The 19,901-nt window shown below is 36.3% G+C and overlaps 1 protein-coding gene across 1 annotated transcript in view; it reads left to right on the forward strand.

Annotated features, from left to right (window-relative positions):
* Positions 1-373: 373 nt before the first annotated feature.
* The window catches only part of CNTN3 (contactin 3), a 224,662-nt gene continuing 205,134 nt past the window's right edge, over positions 374-19,901 (forward strand). The window contains exon 1 of the mRNA XM_064496308.1: positions 374-505. Coding sequence (XP_064352378.1) covers positions 451-505 — 55 coding nt within the window. The 5' untranslated portion in view covers positions 374-450. The remainder of the gene's footprint in view (positions 506-19,901) is intronic.

Raw genomic sequence — 19,901 nt, forward strand, 5'->3', positions numbered from 1 at the left:
ATCTGCTGATTTGACCCTTTTAGTTTTATTAAAATGTTATCACGAGAGGAAATGAGAAAAGTTAGAATTTCAGGGTAATATTTTATTTGTTGTAATTACTATCTAGCAGTACTTCATTATTTAATATACTAATATTGAGTATTTTAGTATTGTTCAACATTTCTGATTTTGTGAAGTTGCTTCCACCTGCATATTAGTTACATAAAGCATTTTTTAAAGTGTGTACATTTCATACATCCTTTTTGCATCAAAAATATTCACTTTGAGGGTTTTGAGTGGCTGTGAATGGTAGTTTATGAAAAGAACACAATCTACTTTTTAAAGCAGTTTGTTTTTTCAAGTCTGACTTCTTTGTAAATATATTTTACAGATTAAAGGATTTACCTGAAGACAAAGCAGTCTATTCATCAGAGACTGGACAAGAGTTACTCTTGCTTTTGGCAATTAAAGATGATGTTGTCATGGAAACAGCTGATCCTGCTTTCATTCATTGGCTGCCTAGGAGGTAACAATAGGCTGTATTTTCTAAGTTGAGGTTAGAACTATACTTGAGTCATATGTTAAGTAATTTTTAAATGTTGAAGTTATACTCTACCAGTAGCAAAGACAATTTTTTCCCAGAAAGAAAATTCTAGTGTTCTCTTCTGCTAATTGGATTCTCATTTCACTCCTAAATTTTTGCAAGCCATTTTATTTTCATAGCAAATATAATGGAACTTAATATTACAGAACTACTGTAGTATTACGAATTTAACAATTAATCAGAATTTAAGAATGTTAATCTGTGACTTTTTTCCAAAATGGCTAAATGTTGTAATCTTTAGTGTAAATGGAGAATATAAATTTTAAAGAATGTTGATATTTTCATATCTAATCTTAAAAACAATACTATTTCTCTTTAAGCAAATAATTTATTTAAGGGACCAAAAATAAAGATAGGATTTTTTTTTAATTTGAAAGTTTGAAGTTTAGAACAAAACAAAGATAAAGGAATAATTCGCGCATATCCATCATACAAAAGCAACTCTAAAAAATTATTTGATGTATTTCCTTTTGTTCATTTTGTTTTGTTTCCTGGAGGGGTGGAAGAGTAAGATAAGGATTCTTATAAATGAAATAGTTTATTTTATCTTACTGTTTTCTTTCTGTTTATTTTAAAAAATTCTCTGGCACCTAAAAAGTTGAAAGAATAGCACAATGAATATTCACATATGCACCATTTAGATTTAACTATTGTACAGTTTTACTATATTTGTTCTGTCTATTTACATATGGGTATGTATTGTTTTTGATTGATTGACTATACCACTTGAAAGTACATTATAGAAGTTATCATCTTTTACCCCTAAAAATTTCAGCATCCATCTCCTGAGAAGACCAATTTTCTAGATAATCATGAGTTCTTTATGATACATAAGAAAATTAACAAAAAATGTGGCCTGTCATTTTTCTTTATATGAGGAGGAAATTGGTGTCGAATAAGGCCAAATACACTGTCAGGTAAAACACATGTTATTTGAAGACATGTTTATGTTGGAGTAGACGTCTAAGCCCTTAAGTCAAACTTTAAACAGCCTTCAAATATTTAAATGATATTAAAACCGTCAACTGTTTTTAAAACCGTCAACAATTTTTCAAAAAGCATGAAAAATTATTTAATGACAGTACTCTTGAAATTACACGTCTGTAAAGAGTATCACAGTAATATCATGATGAATTTTGTTTCTGGGGAACAATCTAACACAGAAAGACTCACTCGATAAGCAGTTGGAGAAAAACCTCCAACTTTGAAAATAAAGTTTTTTGAAACAGGTTTTCCCCTGTGATGCCTCAGTTTTGTTTCCTAAAATATTTTCTTTGCTACTAACCTAGCACTGAGGGAAAAACGAGTAATTATTTATAAATGCCTGCCTTTTTAAATAGTCTTGCAGAAAGACCAATATGGATATCAAAATACATTTGTTTTTCTTGGTTTATTTTATTCATTTACAAAATTTTAAATTTGAGTTTTGTTGTTGTAGAGGGAGCAAAATGAAGAGAATATACTACAGCAGTATTATTATTCACAATACCAATTTTCATAGAAACAACCCTGAAATTTTCCAATTAATTGGAAACAGGGAGAAACACTCAGAAAGTAGATATGCAGCTAAAGAAAATGAGATTAGTTTTTCAAAAGTTTAAAATTTTAAGTTGTAATTTTACACTATGTGCGAATTGTGTTGATTGTTCTTCAGCATTTATTAGAAATGCTCTACATATTTATGAACAGACTTATGGAAAAAGCAGTATCCATTTTTCTAAAATGTTAAGACATTATTAAAAATTGTAAAAGTCAACCTGATTTTCTGGATATGTTGGTGAAAAAGCTGTAAGGGTTGATAAAGGAGAATTGGATTAATTGATATATGATAAACTATATGTAGGATATTACTTAGAGATTTGGTCATCTTTACAAGTAAAATATGGAAAAGAATTTGGCTCTAGTCAATTTGCTAAGGAGTATTAATTGTATACAATTCTTCATATACTGAATGTTGGTACTGCTTTTGGATTGATATCAAATTTAGATTAAAAGATCCGCTTGTAAATGTTATATTCTGTTACCCAATATTGGGTCATTTTTAAGTAAAGTTAAAAATCTGTTCATAATATAAGGAAGATCTCTAAATAAATGCCAAGTAAAAACACATTGTTTGAATTCACTTGCTTTGAGTTTAGCCACAGACGTAAACTCAATAAATGCAGTAAATGCTTGATAATTTGTGTTTTCTATTTTCTCAAGTTTAAGGTTTTTGTTATTCATTATTCTGTGCATTTTTCTCCATGCTCTTCTGTTGTTGTGTCTCTGCATGTTTCTCTCTGCAGCAGAGAGGCAAATAGTCATTTTTAGCCGGGAGTTTTTCCTAAGATGAACTTGATTTTGTTTTTCCTCAAAAAAAAATTTAAGATTCATTCATTCTTTAAAAAATATTTATTAAGCATCTATTATGTGTCATGCGTTGTTTCTGATGAAGAAAATGGACAGGGACCTGTGTCTCTATGGTATTTAAATTCCATCATGTTGGGTTGAAAATGACTTAGAGTTAGTTGATATAGAAATGATAGTGTTATGAAGGAAAAAAAGCAGAATAAGATGAGAGTGTGGGGGGCTGGCATGTGGGTTACCATTTTAAGTGACGTCATCCAGTTCATCTTCATTGAGAAGGTGACATTTGAGCAAAGACTTACAGGCGAATGAGTTGATCTTGTGGCTATTTAGGGAAGAGAGCTCTGGGCAGAGTCGGCAATCCATGCAAGGTTTTAATATATGACATGCTGAGTATTTCTAGAAACAGCAGAAAAGTTAGCATGGTTGAACAGGGAGGTATTATAGGAAAGAAGTAGTAGATGAAAGCCAAGAGGTAAGATGGAGTTGGTTGCAGCGAAGAATGGAAGGCCTTGTGTATCACTGAAAATATTTAGAGCTTATACCCTGAATGTCTTCAGGAGCATTGGTTTGGTCAGAGACTTTTTTTTTTTCCCTCAAGAATCTCACTGGATGTCACGTTGTGGATTGATTGTAAAGGGGCAGGTGAGCAGGCAGGGGCACCTGTGAGAAGTTAATGCAATACTCAGGCAAGGGCTCATGGTGACGACTCCAGGGGGCAAGCAGGGATGGTGGTCAAATTTGGGTTATTATTTTGAAGGTAGATCCATGAGGATTTGTGGATGGAATGTATGTGATGTATGTGGGGTATGAGAGAGAAGGAAGGGTCGAGGATCACCTCAAGGCTCTGTGTCACCTTATGTATACATCACCCTTGTGTGTGAAATGAAAACTCAGCACAAAAAAGGGATGAGAGTTTTCCAAACTGAAGTTCACTACCAAATAGTGGATTAAAAAAATCAATTCTGTGGATCATAGCCAGCATTTTTTATTAGAATAAATGAATTAAAATTAAAATAAGAATAGAGTATACTATATCAGCATGTACTGCCCGCTTGGTAAATATTGTCTACTGGGCACTTCTGGGCATTTGGGATATAGCAGTGAACAAAACAATGTCCCAGGCCTCATGAGCTGTCCTTTCAATACATGTGTATTGCGTCGTGATCTTACATACATTTCTTACTGAGCTGCTGTGAAAAAAGTTTAAGAGCTACAGACCTAGGTAGAGAATAGAGAGCTAGAGACAAGAACTCTCCAGAATTCTGAGAAGAAACCAGGAAAAGAAGGGACACTCAAATCAGGAAAACAATAGTGATAACAGTAAAATTAATAATACCAGCAATATTAATAAAGGGAAGCTCAGTCACTGTATACCAGGCACAATGAAAATGCTTTACTTAGGTCACCTAATTAACAAAAATACAATAAGATAGATATTATTTCTATTTTGGAGACAAGGAAACTGTCTCTAAGAGTTTAAGTAATTTGTCTAGTCTATTTAGTCGTCTCAAAATTTCTGTTTATGTCTAAAATCAAAGTAGAGCTCCCTAGTCACTAGTATTTACCACTTCAATGGTTTCTCTTCTGGAATAAAGTCAGAGGTATAGGCCATGGGCTAAAAGTCATCAGGGATCCCAGGAGATTGTCGTCTTGCTTCTTAATTACCTATCAGTTCGTTGCTTAACTGCATTCGATACTTTAGATGTTCACTATCCTATATGGGAGCCACTAGCCACACGTGGCTGTGGAGTGTTTGGAATGCAGCTAGTCCTAGTTGAGATGTGCTGTAATTGTAAAATGCACAGAGAATTTTAAAGAAGTTACCAAAAATATTGAGTTTAAGTAAATTATTTAAATATCTCAGTAATTTTATATTGATTAGATGCTGCACTGATAAAAATTTAGTTGTATTTGTTCAAGTAAAAATGTTGTTAAAATTAATTTTGCTTGTTTCTTTTAAACTTTTTTAACATAGTTACTAGAATTTTTAAAATATATGTGTGACTTGGATTATATTTCTCTTGGGTAACATGACTCTAGATATTTATGAAATAGAAAGCTGTAATTTTGCAGAGGTTTTCTAATATTTAATAGCCCGAAGGGGATCCAAATTGTGGAAGCTAATGAGAACTTTTTGATTTCATATGAAAATTTGTAAATATTTCCTGAATGTGTATTAGCAGCAAATCCTGACTCCTCTGTCAGATGAGTTCATGTTTCAGGCATCATTGCTTAATGAATGTTGACAAATTCTCAATCAATGCAAGTGGAGATTCTCCACTTTGTGGAGAATCTTCTGTTTTGGTTTTAGTTTTAATCTTTTGGTGGTACCAGCAAGGTAAATGTAAGTCTTTTGGAAAGAGAAATTTCTTTGGATAGCTAAAATGGTTATCAAAGCCTAGTTAAAAACATCATCATGGAAAATATCCTACTTCTGTAAATGTTCTACAGTTTTCTTATTTCATCAAATTATTTTCTTAAAGTTGTAGTGAACAATCAACATATTGGAATCTATTGTTATTTTGGTAGTATCCAGAAATTACTTGTGAATGTAGGTAGCCATTGATTTTGGAAGGGATTTGTCCTCAGAGGCAAGATGATTCTTAGTTGTCCTTAACTTTCTTTTTGTGTATATTGTGTTGGTATCTCCAGTGTCTACTGTTTATCGCAGCCATGAAGCAGCCATGAGGCCTGAGAGAGGCTGACCCTGGGCAGAGCTCCACAGATGGATTCATCTCCTTTGTCCCAGTGATTGGTCTAAGCCAGTGAGCTCATGGCTTTTTTCCTTTTTTTTTTTTTTTTTGGCCTTAAGATTTGATTGATTCAAGGACTTTTGTTCAAACTTTGTGGAAAATGTCCTTTCTCCTAGTGCATCTGAATGAGGAATCTCAGAACCCTGGTTGCTGTAGGTGGCCAGCCTACAATCATCAGGGAAGCTAGCCTGAGGGAAAAGCTGATTCAGTGCATTCAGGTCAGAGAAATAAGAAGACACCAGCTCCTCCCTGATGTCATGTTGACACGCCCCCTTCTGGCTTAAACTCTTCAAAAGCAGTAAATACCCCACCTGTAGATCCTGTGACCTGTCATCCTTATTCCACAGAGCTTCAGTGACCTATGAAATTTACCTTTGCCTCTTTGGGGAGTTACCAAGGCAGTAAAGGCCTGTGTCCTCTCATAGGTATCTCTAAATGTATTATAACCGTGACCACAGGTCAGCTTTAGGAGATGATTTAGATCACCTTGATAAAATCATTTAAAAATTCTTAGTATTATAATTAAGGATAAAATGTGTGATCACCAAACATGAACCTTGGCTTCCTTTAACAGTGTAGATTTAGTGATAGACAACATGGACAAACAGAATCACTTGCTTGGGCTGCATTTGCAAATCATAAACTCTGCTTGTTTTAAAGCCATTAGTTTGTGTGCGAATAGAACCAAACCTACTAATGCACCTTCGAGTGCCTTCCATTATAGCCTCTGTCCTATATTTTGTCATCTTAATGTGAATAACTTTCCATGCTAGGCTTTCATCCAAATAGTGATTAAGGAAAGCTTTGAAAGCAAAATAAACTTTCCAAGTTCTCCCTGAGATAATTGAGGAATATTTTTCAATTGGTTTTAATCCTGCCACCCTTGTAATCACTGAGAAAATGAGTTTGTGGCATTGGATGTGGCACTTGAAGTAAATGGTTGCCATAAACTCAAATGACTGTCATTTTTTCTGTGGTATTTGTGTGCAGTGTGATATGATTTGATAACATTCATACTGGTGAAATGGAGATGTCGCTGATCTCTCCTTATAAATCTTGACATCCTCCATGTTTTTACCAGTAAACTTATTTCAAATCATTCCCTCAATTGCAACACCCTAAATCTTGAATTGCTTTTCATTTATTCCATTTAAATCTTGACAGTTTATCAGAGTATGCATGTAAAACTCAGGGGGAGGAAAAAGCAAACATTGTTAGTGTGTTTTGTTCCTATAACCTTGATCTCCTCATATCTGATTTTTCTAAGCTTGATGGTGACTAAGAAGGCTTTTGAGGGACTTAAAAAATAATATGTATTGGAAATGCTGTTAGAGTTCAACAAAAATATAAGGCTAAATAAAACCCACAATTTTATTTAGCTCTTTAAATAGCTATTATTGTCTCAAAAGTATCTGCTGATCAGTTCACTGACTCCTGCAAATAAGGTGCTCATTCAAACCAGTTTCATTGACTATTGCCTAAGTGTTCAGCAGTCTTAAAGCACTCATCATATAAAAGTGTTTTTAAGTACCCCTGTGCAATTATGTTTTCCCACGAATTGTGGTAGCAGAGCTAAATGGACTGGGTTCTTGGTATGTAAGGGTGCATTCCTAAGTATTAACTCATGACTCGTGGTGAACTTTGAGTATAAGATACACACACACACATTTATGCATGCATTTATTCAAGCCACAACAAAAGGAACCTTGATGCTAGTCATCAACATATATTTTACATGTGTTTTGCATGCAATGTATATTTAATACATGCTAACATGTATTTTGCAAATACTCTTGTAAGCAAGGAGAAGGCAGTAGTTACACTGTTATGGTTTATACTTCCTCATCATTGTCCCCTATTCTCACCCCATCCCTGTTCCCACTTCCAGGATACCATTCCATAGGCAGCTCAGGTCTTTAGTATCTCTTATCTTCACTCGTGCCCCAGCCTTGCTCCTCCTCCCTCTGCCTGCTCTTCCTTCCTCTCTGCAGTGCATCTTATATGTTGCAACCGGAGTTCTCTTTTTGAGCAGCCATTCAGCAGGCATTTACGGAGCATCTGCTTTGTGTGAGGCATTGTCATAAGTGCCATGGAGGAGTCCAAGATGAATCAGCTGTCTGTCTAGGAAGGAAAGAGGGCATGTGCAAACAATGGCAGGAAGAAAAAGGCTAAGATTTAAGATCCTATGTAAGAAAAATATGAAAAGACTGGCATTAAGTTCTAAGAGAGATCTTATAGAAAGGAAGATAGAAAATATTTGTGGCAAGAAGCACATTTGAGCCGGGTCTTAAAATAATAATAATTAAAGTGAACATGCAGTGAGTGCTTACTTTATACCAAGCACAGAGCTAAGGGCCTTGCCTGAATTCTGTCCTCTGAGCCTTGTGTTATTGTGACCCCTATTTTATAAATGAGGGCTGGAGGTCCTGACAGGTTAAGGACTTTTCTAAAATTTACACAGTTAATAAGGGAATTCAAACAGCAGTATTTAAAACAGCCTCACTCCACTGCCCATGGAAATAACTATTTTGTTAAAATTGGACATAATCTAAGAGAACATAATCAAGAGAAGCAGGTTTTAGTCTGCTCAGATTGCTATAACAAAATACCATTGACTGGGTGGCTTAAACAACAGAAATTTACTTATCATAATTCTGGAGACTGAAAAGTCCAAGGTCAAGGTGCTGACTGATTTGGTTCCTGGTGGGGACACCCTTCGTAATTTTCAGATGGCTGTCTTCTTGCTGTGTCCTCATGTGGCAGGAAAAGAGGAAAAGCAAGCTGTCTGGTCCCTTCTTTAAGGGCTCTAATCCCAACATGAGGACTGCACCTTCATGATTTCATTTAATCGTAATTACCTCCCAAAGGCCCTTCCTCTTATTCTCATCATGTTGGGGGTTGAAGCTTTAACATACGAGTTTTGTGGGGGACACAGACATTCAGTCTATAACAGACAGGAGCAGTCATTCAAGTTTAGAGAAAAGTGTAACAGAGAGTTGGTTCCTAGTTTTATATTTATATTTATATTTATATTTATATTTATATTTATATTTATATTTATATTTATATTTATATTTATATATATATGGCATGCATGGAATAGCTTTGATAATGTCAACCCCAGCTTGAGCAATCTATTTGTGTTAATTTATTTAATATAATTCTCCCAGTAACTTTAGATATTAATTTACATGAGGAAACTGAGGTACAGAGAGATTATTACTTTGCTTAAAGTCACAGGCAGTTAAGTGGAGCCAGGTTTCAAACCCAGACTGTATTTCTCTAGATGTGCACTATCCAGTCTGGTGGCTACATGTGCCTGTGGATCACTTGAAGCATGGCTAATCCAAGGCAAGAGTTGTCGTAAGTTTAAAATATACACTGGATTACAAAGGCATAAGAAAGGACAGAAAATATTCCATTTATAGTTATATTGATTGCATATTAGAATAATATTTTGATATATTGGGATATACACAATATATGAATAGATTAATTTTACCTGCTTCATCTTCCTTTTTTATTACTAGAAAATGTAGACTTATGTATGTGTTGTGTATCTTTATTTTGTGAGAACATGTAAGTTCTGCTCTCTTAGCAGACTTCCCTTGTACAATACAGTGTTATAAACTATAGTTTTAGTTCCATTGGAAATTACAGGTCTAAACTATATGCCTGTCACACACTTGAAGACAAGTGGTAGGGAGAAGACTAGGGGAAAAAAAGGTTGTGTCTAGAGGTTGTTAAGTGAGGAATGTTGGCATCTTAGTTTTGCTGTATAAGACCTTTGAGCCCATAGGAGGTTTGTAGGGTAGATTGGAAGGAATAAAAACAAAGAAAGAAGATCTGCTTGGAGGATATTGTAATACATCAAGTGAGGGGTAACTTATGCTCAAACTAGGACAATGGGAGTAAAAAAAGATAAGATTGGAGATGAGAAGAGGGGCAGGTATAGTTCAGTGGTAGAGCACGTACTTAGCATGCCCGAGGTCCTGGGTTCAATCCCCAGTACCTCTTCTAAAAATAAATAAATAAATAAAAATCTAATTACCTACCCCTACCCCCCAAAAGAAAGATTGGAGATAAGAGAAATGACAGATCCATGATTGAAAGGATGGTGGGTGTGACAGGTGAGAGAGAGGAGATTGTGAACAGGGACTTTCAGGCTTCTGAATTTGAGTGGGAAGATAATGAGGCAATTAACAGAAATAAGAAACATAGAAGGAGGCAGGGATTTTGGTGTTTGGGGCATATGGAGTTTTGAGGTGTTTGAAGAGCGTCTGGGTGGTATGAGCCGGTAGTCTGTTGAAACCAAAGGATTAGAACTCAGTGTGTGGGGCTGAGGTAGGTTTCAGAGCAAGAGATCAAGATTAAGGGGAGGTGTCTTCAGAGTGATACCACCCAGTGAGACTGTTCAAGGATAAAACGTGGAGAGTTCAATGCAAGGGGGTAGACCTGCACCCAGGGCCGGGGTGTGACAGGTGAAGGCAGAGCGGAGATGTGTAAGGTTCTCCAAGCCAGCAGGATATGGTGAACATTGAGGAAGCATTTCAGGGAAAAGGAGATGGAGAAGCAGATGTGGTCTGAGGAAAAACTCCTGAGGCTTGTGAACAGGAAGTGCAAATTGTGAAGGAAGTAATCTTTGGTAAGAAAGGAAGAAAATACACTGATAACAGTCATCTTTGGTAAAACTGAGTTGTATTTTATGCACATGCACATCCATATGCTTTTGTACATATTTTTGTGTATTTCAGACTTTCCTCACATCATAAATCAGAACAGGGTGGTTTAGAGCATTTCTGGGACTTGCTCACTGTCACACAGCCGGTTACTGAGTTACTGGCCGAGGGAGTGCCTGAATTTCTGTCTGTGGAGCCTCCAGCTGAACTGAGACTTTGCTGAGTATGATGGGTTGTAGATCCTTTTAAGAAAAGAACCAGATGGTTCCTCCTTGAGGCTGGGTAAGGGACAGTTTTGATCCTTACCCCAATGTTTGAGAGACAGATGTGTATGAGGCTGGGTGTGCACTGACAGGAGTTGTGTCCTGAGAACATCTTCATGTGTTTTCAACTTCTTCTACTTGCTCTCCAGGTGAATAGCCTCAAGTGAATGTGCATAAACCATTGTCCCAGGGAGGCTGGACTCCTGCAAGGAAAATGGTTCCTGTGAGATAGAGCCGCCTCTAAGTCAGAAAACGTGAGGTTCAGTTGGTATTAAGTGACTCGAAATTACCTTGGTGAACCAAGTGGCTTAGGGATCAGATTTCCATTCATAGTACAATGGGCTTGGTGTTTGGTAAATTCTAGTCCTAGCATCTGTGTTTATCTGCTTTGTCTTTCCCTCTTGAGGACTGAAAAGTGCTTTCCTGGAAGGAATTGTGTGTTTCAAGCCTCTCTCATTCCCTACCCCGGTCTCCATTTCTGCAAATTCACAGCTGAGACATAGAAAAATGTCCATTCACAAGGGCCATTTCAGCATCCATATGACTTTCAAAGGGAAACTCTTACTTGAGAATGGCTGCGTATGTTAATTTGAGAAGTGGCAGGGCTCCCTCTTCTTGTTTTGCTAGTGAGCCCGAAGGTGCCACGTGCCTTTTTCTTCCACATAAGTGAGACATGCAGGTACAATTTGTGTTCACTTCTGCATGTTCCTTTTTTTGAACATTAACCCAGCCTTTAAGGTTGAGACAATGACAAGTGACAGAACTCTGAGATTAGATACGCAACACTGGATGCTATTTTAGAGAAAGATATTTTAAATTTAAAATTATTTTATGAGAATAACATGCAATAGGGAATAATCAAATTATGTATGCATCATTACATATTTAAGTATCTGTGTGTCTAATTTGAAGAAACTAGGAGAAGATAGTCATTTTCTCTGTTGTGATATGGCTTTCCTTAATTTTAAAGCAGTATCACATTATTGAACAACTTTCAGAGTTTTTATTTGCTAACCGTGGCAAGGAGGGATTTAGCCAAGGTATTTTACTATGGTTATTAGTTGTCCAGTGATTGGCAGTTTTCTTTTGTTTTCTTCTGAAGCCTAACTAATAATGCCACAAGAAACTCCATATTAATTTCTTTGAAGTGTGTCAGAGAAAATGAAAAGGCACATGACTTCTAGAAAGAGATGAAATGTTAGAATTCATTTGTCTATCAGTAAATAAATACATAAATGAAAATTATCCAACATTTTATTTATTATATTTTTTGTCTTTCAAATCAATGACATAATATTTGGAGCCTGAAATAACCACCACTGCATTAGAAATTCAATTGTGCAATTTTGCATCATGGTGATACTACTACTTATAAAATTCCATGTTAGATGGTTAAGATTCAAATATCGCTGATAATAGAATGTTTACTCAACATTGTGCTCATTGTGAAAAGCATCTTTTGAGTGTGAACACTGCTTTTTGGCCATGCTGCATCATTGGCAATTATTGCTTAAAAAGAAGAAAAACAACAAACTTTATCTCGGCAAAAAAAAGACAAAAACCTGTACCCCTACCTGGCCACTGGATTTATCCATGTGCTTCCTCTTTCAACTTCTGCTTGGCAGCTGAGTAATTAAGCTCTTATCTTGGTATTTGACTTACTACTATCTCTTTATACAACTTGGGTTTACTTGTCTTATTTATAAGACTGCTGGAGACAAAGGTAATATTCCCACCTGTCACTTAAACAGGAGGCAATTTGTTCCTTTTAACTAAAAAAAACAGTTTAAAAAACAAAAAAAGGAGTACTGCTTCAGGTAGACCTGAGACCCAGCTTGTGACAAGTGACCTTGGGAGACTGTTTCAAGGAAGAAGCAGCTCTTTTCTTGGACCTATTGAGTAGTCATGGAAAATCTATCATTGGTTGTGGAAGATAGTCAAGAAAGAAAACTCAAGGGATGGTGTGTGATGGTGTAGTGACTCACAAATCCATGTTCTTTAAATCTATAATTATTCAGTTTTTTTTTTTAACATAAACATCTTTGTGGTATCTGTTGACCTGAGAGAGTAGAATTTGTAGGCTGCCATTTTCAATGGTTCTGGTGACTTATTCATTGTTTATTCCAACCACAGAGGGGTGGTGAAGGCTGCCATTGCCTGGACTTAACACCTCCAGGCAACTCTGGGATCGGGTGTTGCCATTGTGACATTGATTGGTGTCACCCATGAACCTGACACTAGCAAGTTTCAGCAGCTATTCAAGGGACACTTGAATTCTGGTTCATGAATAGGGTTTCCCTGTTCTACCTTGTTCATGGTGGCATCATACACTCTCTTGTTCTGAGAACCTGTACAACTTAAGGGCCAATCTGATGTGCCACCCAGGGATTTTTAGGACAGATGGCAATTTGCATGTCTTTTGTGTGTTTTTATATTAGCCTTAGGTTTTTGTAGCAGGGCTCCTGGAATTTTAGTCTCTGAGTAAGATTTTTCACTACTAAGTGTTCTTTTGTAGGATTTTAAAATACTTTGTATGATTTTAGACCATAGGAAAACAGCTTTTCATTCTAATCCCACGAGTATGTGTGTGCGTGTTTGTGTGCACTCCCACACATACTTGTGCATGGTATTTAAACTGGAACATATGTACTGGAAATATAGAGAAGTCATATTCAGAGCATAATTGTGTAGATAATTATGAAGTATTGGCTGTTGAATGATGTACCACATGTGTTTCTGGGTGACCATCCATCTTTTAGTTAAGAAATAATATTTACTGCAGCATACACAATGCTGCAAATGCCTTTTTGTGTGTGCTTGATTACACAGCAGAGTAAATTGAGAATCCTCAGTGCTCTGGCTATTATTCCTATTACGGGAGAATAGGGAAAATAAACATTCAGCTAATGACAGTATAAAAGAATCTCATGTTTTTTCTGCTTCATGGGGTTTTTGAAAGCTCTTTGCTGCTTATTTTGAGTTTTCCATTGATACTGCTTTGGTGAGTAATTATTGGAAGAGAGAGTGGAGAGTAAATACTTGTTGGAGAATTGTTTCCGTAAAGAGCTGAGTGGGCCGTAGAGAAGACCCCCCCCCTTTTTTTTTTAGCTATTTGAAGTTATCACCCTCCACAGATTAATAAGCACCTTTTGTCTTAGACATAATACTTGAAATTATTTGCTCAAACCAGATAAGTGAACACAGGTGTCAGTGTTCACAACCACTATGAAGATTAGGACAGCTCCATCCTATTTTTCATGCCATGTAGATATGAGGTTCTAATGAATGAAGTCATTAATTAGACTACCTTCTCATAAATTAGTAGTCCTCAGTCACATGTAATTAAAAGTTTGATACAAGGGCAAAGCAAAAATATGCAATAATAATGCCATTTATGGCACTGCTGCTGTATTAAAAATTTTTTGCCTATCCTTGTATCAAAAACTGTATATATAGTGTTGGTATCATTTCCATATAACAGTAGAGAACTCAGGGGCTCTGAGAGCCTAAATGACTTGCCTAAAGCTTGGTGAAGGTATTAGAGAAAAAATCTTCTTCATCACAAGGCAGAGTCATTGTTCTGCTAGTAGGCATGCTTCTTCCTAAAGCAGCAATCAGCAAACTTTTCCATAAAGTATTCAGATAGTAAATGTTTTTTGCTTGGCCCCCCATATGGTCTCTGTCATAACTACCCATCTCTGCCATTGTGATGCTAAAGCAGCCATGGACAGTACATTAACAAGTGAGATTGACTGTGTTCTAATGGAACTTTATTCATGGACACTGAAATTTGAATTTCATATAATTTTCATGTGTCATAGAATAATATGTTTTTGATTCATGGGTCATGCAAAAACAGGTGTCAGTCGAATTTGGCCCATGGGCCATAGTTCTCTGATTCCTGTCCTACAGCATAAATAAGGGTTTTTTTAGATCATGTTTTATCAAACCCTTATCATGCTATCATGTGCAAGGTCTTTTTCAGTGTGCTGTATGGGAATCAAAAAAGGCCAGAGGTTGAAGGAAAAAGAGGAAACATACACACAAATTACTGAAATACAGATGCTTTGGGAGAGGTATAATCCATACACTAAACTGAATTGCTGAGAAAGTGGGAATTCATTTTGGCTAGACTATCAAAAGAGACTCAATGTCTTGAAAGATCAACTGGGAAAGCCTTCCAGGAAGAAGAATGGCATCAGTCAGTTCGAGGGAACTTCTCTGGCAAACAGTTATTTCGTACATAATTACAGGTGAAGTTCTTACTGACAGCCCAGCAGTCTCACTCCCTGTAGGGCTGCCTTCTGGGAAAACTAAGAATGTGCTCTCTCTGTATGACGGTGCCCAGATGAAGGATTGCCAGGGGGAAAGAAAGCTCAGTATTGCTAGACTTAGTGATTTTTAAAGGTGAAGTTTCACTTGATGCCTAGTACATTTGGATTTTTAAACGAGGCCAACCCAGAGTTTCCAAATATATATGATAGGTCACATCATACACGTTTCATATAATTTAAGAATCTCTTTTCACAGTCCTAGAAAGACAGCCTAGTTCAGGTTCTATCTGAAAAGTGAACACAGCGTCCTAAGTAGAGCTCAAATCCTGTGGTAAAGAGTTCAGGCAGTCAACAGGTGCCTGACACATCCTAACATTACAGCCTAACCTTAAAAGATTTAGGCTAAAGTAAGAATTGCACGCTGGTTACATTGGTAAGTAAATTCATGGTTCACATAAATGATTTATCATGATTTGGGGATATTTTGCAAAGAGAGCCATTCCATGTAATGGTAAGACCTGATGTTTTGAAACCCTCTTGAAAACCCTCTCGAAGATAACTTTGAGCCCAGTCAACTTTCTTAGAGGTCTGTTTAGTAAGCAGCCCACCAAAAGCGCAACTTTTTTTTTTTAAATGACTTTGGTGGCTGTTACATTCAAGCAAGTCATTAAAATCCAGAAATGGGGCTTGGCTTCAGCGCTCATAGTTATGCAAGAGACTACTAATAAAGCACTGTTGCTTTTCAAAAGTGCTGTTCATATGTGGCTTTAGGGAAGCAACTCCTATATAGTACCTGTATTTTCAGTGGCCAGAGAGTGTGGCTGAAGTGTAGTGGCCAAGCTCCTGCAAATTACCCAGATAGAAACAGCCCCCAAATAATAGCAAATACCTCTACTGTGAGAACACAGCAGGGTATTGTTAGTCATAGATGCAGTTATTCAGTTAGCTTCTATAAGTTCATATGTTCATATAATAAATGATTTTGTCATTGGACATACATATTCCAGTTGGAGATAGAATATCTGCTTATGGTGTTCTGAAATGACCAATTTTTTTCTTTTGATCAGCTGTAAGATTTTGTGAATTAAAATCATTTGCAGTGAAGCATGAATGCATGCATTTCCATTCAAATGTTAATGTACCAAGTTTTCTAGTATATACAGTAAGAGAGGTATGCCTAGGTGGTAGAAATGTGTGTTACATGTAGTCACTATCTTCTATAAGTTTAAAGACTGGGGATGAAGGAGGTATCAGTTAAAAACAAGTAAAGATAATGTATAATATACAAAAATTGTTTTAAGAATTCAGAATGGGGAAAGATTGCTACTAAATGGTTATATAGAGGGAGAACTAATGAAATAATCTATCAGAGTTTCTTTAGACTTCCAGCATGACTATAGCTTCTCTTATATACCACCAAAAAGTTCTCCAGAATGGTGGTACCAAACAGAGAGAGAGAGCATCCACTGTAACTCATCCTCACCAGTCCTGAGGATTATTATTTTTAACATGTGCCAGTATTAGCTAAAGCAGTACCATTCAAATGAGTACCATTTTTTATTCAGTTTTAATATTCACTTAGAACTAAGTGACTTGGTGGATGCATAGCGTCTAGTACAGGGCCTGGTAGTGAATGTTTATTTTTTCTGAGTTGACATTTGAGACTGTGCATGTGTTTGTAAAGTATGTATAATGAGTGATGTTGCTCCATACTGTACAGAACTGGGGAACAATGTTTTTCAGAATAGAAGAAAATGTTTCCTTAATTGCCAAAGCTACAAGTAGTACACAATATTATTTGTTCTCCCCAAGACTACAGAGGATATAGCAGTTCATCTGATTTGGGGATGGCTCTCTTGTCATCAGTAGATCTTGGGACCACAAATACTCTTTCTATTTTGAATATGGTTGGTTCTTCTCCTTCATTGCCAAGGTTGGTATTATTGCTAAGTGAAGGAAATGAAAGAAATACCTTACATTCCTTGCAGTTCTACCCCTCTTCAAAAAATAATAATCTAAGACATCGGGATCAAGGAAGGATGCTACTAGACCATGGATTATCAAATTAGAGGTAGAAAATCATTGATGGGTAATGATATTAATAGAATACTTTATGCTTACATATGCAAAAATGAGTAGGACAAAACAGATTGAATGGAATGGAATAGAATAGAATAAAATAGAATAGAATAGAAAAGAAAAATGTTATGATTCAGCATGCTGTAAGAATTTTTAATCAGTTGTATGTGTGAGTGTGCACACTGTGTCTATAATAGATCATGGGGAAAAATAAATCTTAATTGTGGATCAAATGAAAAATAATTAAAAAAATTTTTTAACTATTCAAGTTTCTGCAACTCTGAAACTCCCCCATCCACAAATCATAGTTCCAGATACAGTTTGGGGAGTGGTTGTTCTTTGTCCTATTTCCTCTGACCTGCATACCTACCCCACAACCCAGCTTAGTTCCCCTCAATGGTCTAGAGATATAAAAGCAGGATCCTTGTTTGGGAAAAGTGGGAAGAGGGAGCTAGATGGTATCTTATATACTCAGGTATCTACAAACACAATGCTGGCTTCTGCTTACCAAGGTGCAGGTGGGAAAGATTATGCTCTCTTCTACATTATGAGATTACAGCTACAAAAATATGACAAAATGCTATCACCAGTTCACATTATTTCTTAATAGCTTCTCCATTACAACCATTTTATAATAGGAATTCTTTATTGTATAATTTTTTTTCATAGAAACAATAGCCTTCAACTAGAGTTTGATAGAAAATACTCTTATGAAAATACACGAAGGGAATCATGCCTGAGCCCCAGAAAACCTTGACCAAGTCTCTCTGGTAAAGAATAGAAACCACAAATATAATCAACTCTATTAAAATCTTTGAGAGAAGAAATGCTAAAGAAATGTTTTTAAAAGAGTTGATTAATGAAGTCTTTTCAATTCAATATCGTTGGTGAGAACCTTGTGAATTTACACCCTTCAAAGATGTTCAGTGAAAGTTGGTAGAATGGAAAGTGAGGATGTTAGGTGTTTTTTCTTTTCAAATAAATGTCATGGGTTGGATTGTATTGTAGCACTGCACACTGCATCTAACAATAGCATTGTAATATTTTTTTAATCATGTGGAGTTGCTATTAAACCATCTAGCAAGAAAGGTAACGTTACGGGCTGGGAATTATGGTATGGAAAGATGTCAGGCAGGTTCAAAAGCACTAGATAGAACTCACCTTCATAAAAAGACAATAACATGGGTTTAAATAAAGAAATTGACAAGGTATTATGAAAATGTTTTAATCTACAAAACTTCATCCCATCTCCTCTCAGCTTGTTTTCCCTCCAGTACATTATTTCCTGCAATATGTAAATTGGTTAAACACATTCAATTGTAAAGAATATTTCACAAATAAGAAGTACAGCTGTTGGATTAAACACACCAAGACGATATATTAGGCACCCTCAGAATTACTCCCAAGTTTTCTTATTTTACTCAGCTATAGTACAAGTTAAATATTAATCAATCCAGTTAAGTAAATGATAACTTTTATCAAAATCTGTAATCGGTTTACCAAAGTGCTAAAATCCAGAGATACAACCATAGACACGAATGTTGTGTACATAACGTGTGTATGGGTGTGAGCATTCTTGTGCTTTTTTTAAGCAGGTTACAATGAGAGGAAAAATAGAATTCTTGGTTAAAAAAAAAATTATCATGCTTTGAAAGAGCTCGGCCACTCCAAGGAAAACTTAAAGAGACCCTTTCTGGTCTAATTCCCTAGCTATTGAATATTTCTTTCTATGAAGTTACTCTATTTCTATTTATGGACAAAGTATGAAGTAAAGATGGAGCAAATCATGTAGTGGACTATCAATTTAGCAATTTAAAGAATTTTTATCACTTTTTATGGGCCTTTGTCATGCTTTGACAGAGGTGTTTGTCACACTCCAACACTTTTTCTTTTAACCTCATGGCTTGATAAGATTTCCAAATGCGGGAAATGGATAAATTAGTTATTCCTGGTAAGCATTTTATTTTTTGCTCATCTAAAGTATGCTATATTGTCTTTTCCCTTTTTTAGCATGTAGGTTACAGTAGATTCAGCTGCAGGTAACAACAATGTATTAGAGGGTATTTTTCTAACATACGATGTTTAGAGTTAATGTAGTTCATGTTGATTTAAGAACTCAAAGATGTGAGGGCTCTGGGCTTGCTTTTCTGTGACATGTGTGTGTGTATATATGTGTGTGTATGTATACCTGTATATTTATTCCATCTCATGGTGTCTAGATGACCCCAGTATGTCCCAGCATTCCTTCCTTCTTCACATGACAATTTCCATATCATAAAGGAAGAGAAGCAAGATCAACATTTCCTTCATTTTCCCCCTAAAATCCAGGTAGAGGCTCTTTCCCAGAAGCTCCTAGCAGATTTTCCCATGCTTCTTGTAATGAGTTGAATTGTATCTCCTCGATATTTGTGTTTCAGTGTCCCAGTCCCCAGGACCTCAGATTGTGACCTTGTTTGGACATAGGGTCATTGCAGATGTAATTAGTTCAGATGAGGTCATTAGGGCGGTGTCCTCATTAAAAGGGGAAACTTGGACATAAAGACGCACGTATAAGGTGGATGAGGTGAAGAGACATAGGGAGAAGACAGCCATTTACAAGTTAGGGAGACAAGCCTGGAATAGATCCTTACCTCAGAGCCCTCAGGAGAAATCAGCCATGCCCACACCTTGTTTTGAGAATTCTAGCTCCCAAACTGTGAGACAAGTTAGGTTCTGTTGCTTAAACAGCCCAGTTTGTGGTACTCTATTATGGCAGAGCTAGCAAACTAAAACACTTGTCTTTGGGTGTGGTTGGTCTCATAACTCAGGCTCCCCTGTCTACACTATTGCCCAGTAAAAACCCTTTAACAAAGAGTTCTCGAAGGGTAGTACATCTGGTGCTTTCAGTACCTCTGGTGAGAGGCAAGTTCTGAAGGCAAGGC

Source organism: Camelus dromedarius, chromosome 17 (assembly GCF_036321535.1).
Source record: "Camelus dromedarius isolate mCamDro1 chromosome 17, mCamDro1.pat, whole genome shotgun sequence".
Taxonomy (NCBI): Eukaryota; Metazoa; Chordata; class Mammalia; order Artiodactyla; family Camelidae; genus Camelus; species Camelus dromedarius.